Source organism: Sabethes cyaneus, chromosome 1, assembly GCF_943734655.1.
Source record: "Sabethes cyaneus chromosome 1, idSabCyanKW18_F2, whole genome shotgun sequence".
NCBI classification, from domain to species: Eukaryota; Metazoa; Arthropoda; class Insecta; order Diptera; family Culicidae; genus Sabethes; species Sabethes cyaneus.
This window is the reverse complement of record NC_071353.1, coordinates 18123511-18127112: the sequence shown is the minus strand read 5'-3', so window position 1 is coordinate 18127112 and position 3602 is coordinate 18123511. Positions and strand designations below refer to the sequence as shown.

Genomic DNA, 3602 nt, shown 5'->3' with positions numbered 1-3602 from the left:
GACATTTGATGGTATTAGTAGCGAAAAATCAGAAAACGACGTCAAACTACAAAAACAAACCGCGTCGGACAATGGGGTTTGTTTTTGGAGTTTTACGTCACGCTTCATCGGGATTGGTCGATTTACGATTTCACCCACACCATGATGAAATTTCTTCATTGCACTAACACCACTTAACCAACATTGCCACACCTGTATATAACACATTGGGAGTGAGAGGGGAGCAAAGAGTGGAGGAGAGGATCCGGGAGTTTGGAATTTGATGTTGTTGATATTACTCCTACTGCAAACAGCCTCAGCGAGGCAATGTGTTATATACAGGTGTGGCAATGTTGGTTAAGTGGTGTTAGTGCAATGAAGAAATTTCATCATGGTGTGGGTGAAATCGTAAATCGACCAATCCCGATGAAGCGTGACGTAAAACTCCAAAAACAAACCCCATTGTCCGACGCGGTTTGTTTTTGTAGTTTGACGTCGTTTTCTGATTTTTCGCTACTAATACCATCAAATGTCTTCATTTGCCACACCTTTTTAAACCTCATTGTCAGCGAGGGCCTCAGCTAATGTCAAAAAATCTTTATATGTGTGCGTGGTGGAATACTTCATTCTTATGTAAACTTTTCCAATTTGACATCCACAGCTGTTTCTCGACTTTTTTCCTCCAGTGATATTTGGTTAAAAACAAATTAAGAATTTACTGATAAATAACTCGGAAAAGTACGCACTGTGCACCTTTTGTGATTCAAAAGTTATCAGTGCTTTGTAACTGCAATAGTTCGGTAGTTGCTTTCGTTAGTTCGTATCCACTACTTATATGCAGATGGCCATACAACAGGGCACTGGGCCACTAAAATCTTTGCTGCGTGTAATTCTCTGCAACCAACTTCCAGCTGTCGCTAACTTCCGGTCGTTCAGAATGACTGCCCGGCAGCGTTCAGAAAAGGTCCTGGAGCAACTGAAGGAATCAAATCCCTATTTCGATAAGTATGCGAGTAAAATAGCGGCTGTCCAGCAAAGTTCACCGGAGGAATTTTTAGCGCGACTTGAAAATGTGGAGAAGAAGGCTAAACCGAAATTTAGTGCCGCGGAACCAACTCGCGATTATTCGGAGCTGTTAAACCCGAAAGCTCCTCTCAATGCAAAAGATTCGCAACAAACAGGTGCAATACAGAAAAAATTAAGTGACATTATGAAGATGGAATTAGTACAGGAACGTAGCGCTGATGAAATTAAAGAAATTTGGCTGAAGTATCACGCAGGAAAGGAAGTAATTTCGGCAGCTATTCCAGTAGAACAGTATGATATAATGATGGAACGTGCAAAAAAGTATCCTATCTTTATCCTCCCGATTCCCAGAAGCCAGGGTTATGAGTTTATTATGTTGCAGTTTTTCGCTAATACGGTGCACTTCACTCCACTGATCAACTATCAGGTAAAATGAATATAGGATAAATCGGTACACAATTACAATCTGCTTTTCTGCAATAGGTTCACAAGGAAAACGCACCGGAATGCTTGAACGTAGCTATGTACACAGAGCTTCGTGATAAAGGGTTGATCCTGATGCGAGGGGAATATGATTCAAAAGTCATTTCCGGACAAGAAGCGCAATGTCTAGCTAATCAGCTTCAGCTTTATTACAGCCAGCAGAGCAAGAGTAAGCTAGCACAGTTGGAGAGATTCACGAATGAACCAGAAAAATTCAAGCACATGGATATTATCGAAGAGTTGAATAACCTCAAGATGGGAGGGTAAGTGTTCTATCTCTAGTACCACAACAAACTAGCAAGGAAATAAAAAGTAAACAACGTATCCATTTTATTATTTATTGCTACTGCCAACGCAAGTGGCGGCCTTGTCCAACCAAACAACTGATTTTTAGTGTTTTTAGATAGAACAGCATCTTACTTTACGCGTGCCATCCCAAATTTTTGGCGCACGATTTTATAAGGAGTGTTGTTTGAACTTAGCCGGTTTATTATGGACTTTATATTAATTTTCACTCTTTTACTATGTGACATTTATGCCAAACATTTTGTTAAAACTGCATAATAATTGAATTTGAATTGAAATTTCAGATCAATGGATTATTGAAGATAAATAAATAGCTTTATTTTTGTTCCTCGCCCGCTGCCGCTAGTTTGGTGCAGACCGAGGGGTCCATACAAGCCAAGTGGTATTAATTATTGTAATAATGTGTACATCAACACGAAGCGAAAAAATCCGTCTTGTTTCAAACAAAATGATTGTTGCTTTAAGCTTCAGCAATAAAATATTTTCAAAATAACCCGAAAATATTGTTTTTTCAAAACAAAATTCTTTTTGAATCAAGAAAATAACAGTTTTGAATTAAAAGTAAAGTATTTCCAAATTTGAATTGAACATTCGCCTCGATTCTGCATTCCGATCGGGCTTGTTCCGATCAACGTATGTTATAATAGGTATAATACGATGTACCGTGGACCCCCGTTCGTTTGACCGTTTTTAATCTGAACACTTTTTAATTTGAACCCCGCTGGTTTGCACGACGTGCAAATTAAAAATAGTTCAAATGTCATTCTCAACATGGCATCATTTGCCTTCGCAGACAATGCACATAAACACGATTTGTTTGTACTGATCTAGCGTGTTTAATCCTAGTTTAATCAGTTTCACATTTCGTTTCCCAACGATTACGATAGAAATCCGATCGGAGAATAACATATTCGCTGCTTGCAACTACCAACTAAACGAGACTAAATCAAAACACCAAAACAATAACAAAGAGCAGGGCGGCCAGTTCATACAAGTTTCAGCATATTTAGGGTTGCTAGTTGTTCAAATTAAAAACGAACCCCGTTAGTTTGCATGAGGAATCGTTCAAACGAACGGGGGTCCACTGTATTGCGATCGAAGCGCAATTTCTGATCGGATCCGGCTCTGGCTCCGATCGGTATGTAGAATAGAGGCGAATCTTTCATATGCCACTTAGTTCCATTAACAAAAATGTTTTTCTGACGAAAAAACTGATTATGAGCACATCTTCAAAATTATCTCAGCATAAAACATAAAGCATAAAACACGCACAACACCAACCTCATTGCGTAACACATTTACTTGAATATTTTAAACAAAACCGGCCATTCACTTCACTTGAAATGCAGGATTTAGAGGCATCTAATTGTAGCACATCAATATCCGGCTTACTTTCCGTCAATATATCTCCGCAGTTGGCAGAAAATCACAAAATATGGAAGCACACGAGCACCCAATCTGCATTTGCGCATGCAAAGACACTCTGCATGCACTATGAAAAAATTTGTATCTACAACTGGCGTAAAAACTTTCATCCGCGCAGTTTTCATCCACCGAACTTTTCACTTAAAACTTTCGTTGCAGCGGCGGTCGCATAATCAACTCTTTTGCATGGGTTATGAGACCTTTTGAAAACTAAAGCCAGATATAAGCCATTTTATCTAAAAATCTAAGTTTTATAGTAAGTTTTTTTACTTTATTCTTAAACATAAGTGAAATGCATGCCGACGGCAAACAAGATGTTTCCAAAATTATTCCGGTGAATGAACGTGCCGATTTTTTAGAATGCATCTATTTCATGTGACAGC

At 38.8% G+C, this 3602-nt stretch overlaps 1 protein-coding gene across 1 annotated transcript; it reads left to right on the top strand.

Annotated features, from left to right (window-relative positions):
• Nucleotides 1-664: 664 nt before the first annotated feature.
• On the top strand, nt 665-2020 carry LOC128744997 (ATP synthase mitochondrial F1 complex assembly factor 1). The gene is made up of 2 exons (XM_053842036.1): nt 665-1432; nt 1489-2020. Exons 1-2 carry the CDS (start codon nt 815-817, stop codon nt 1753-1755), a joined length of 885 nt encoding a protein of 294 aa, XP_053698011.1. The 5' UTR covers nt 665-814; the 3' UTR covers nt 1756-2020.
• Nucleotides 2021-3602: the final 1582 nt, after the last annotated feature.

Excerpts from the sequence above, each read along its gene's own strand:
- LOC128744997 (XM_053842036.1), top strand. The coding sequence starts at position 815 with ATGCAGATGGCCATACAACAGGGCACTGGGCCACTAAAATCTTTGCTG. Across the intron at positions 1,433-1,488 it reads CTCCACTGATCAACTATCAG|GTTCACAAGGAAAACGCACC; the intron begins GTAAAATGAATA and ends TTTCTGCAATAG.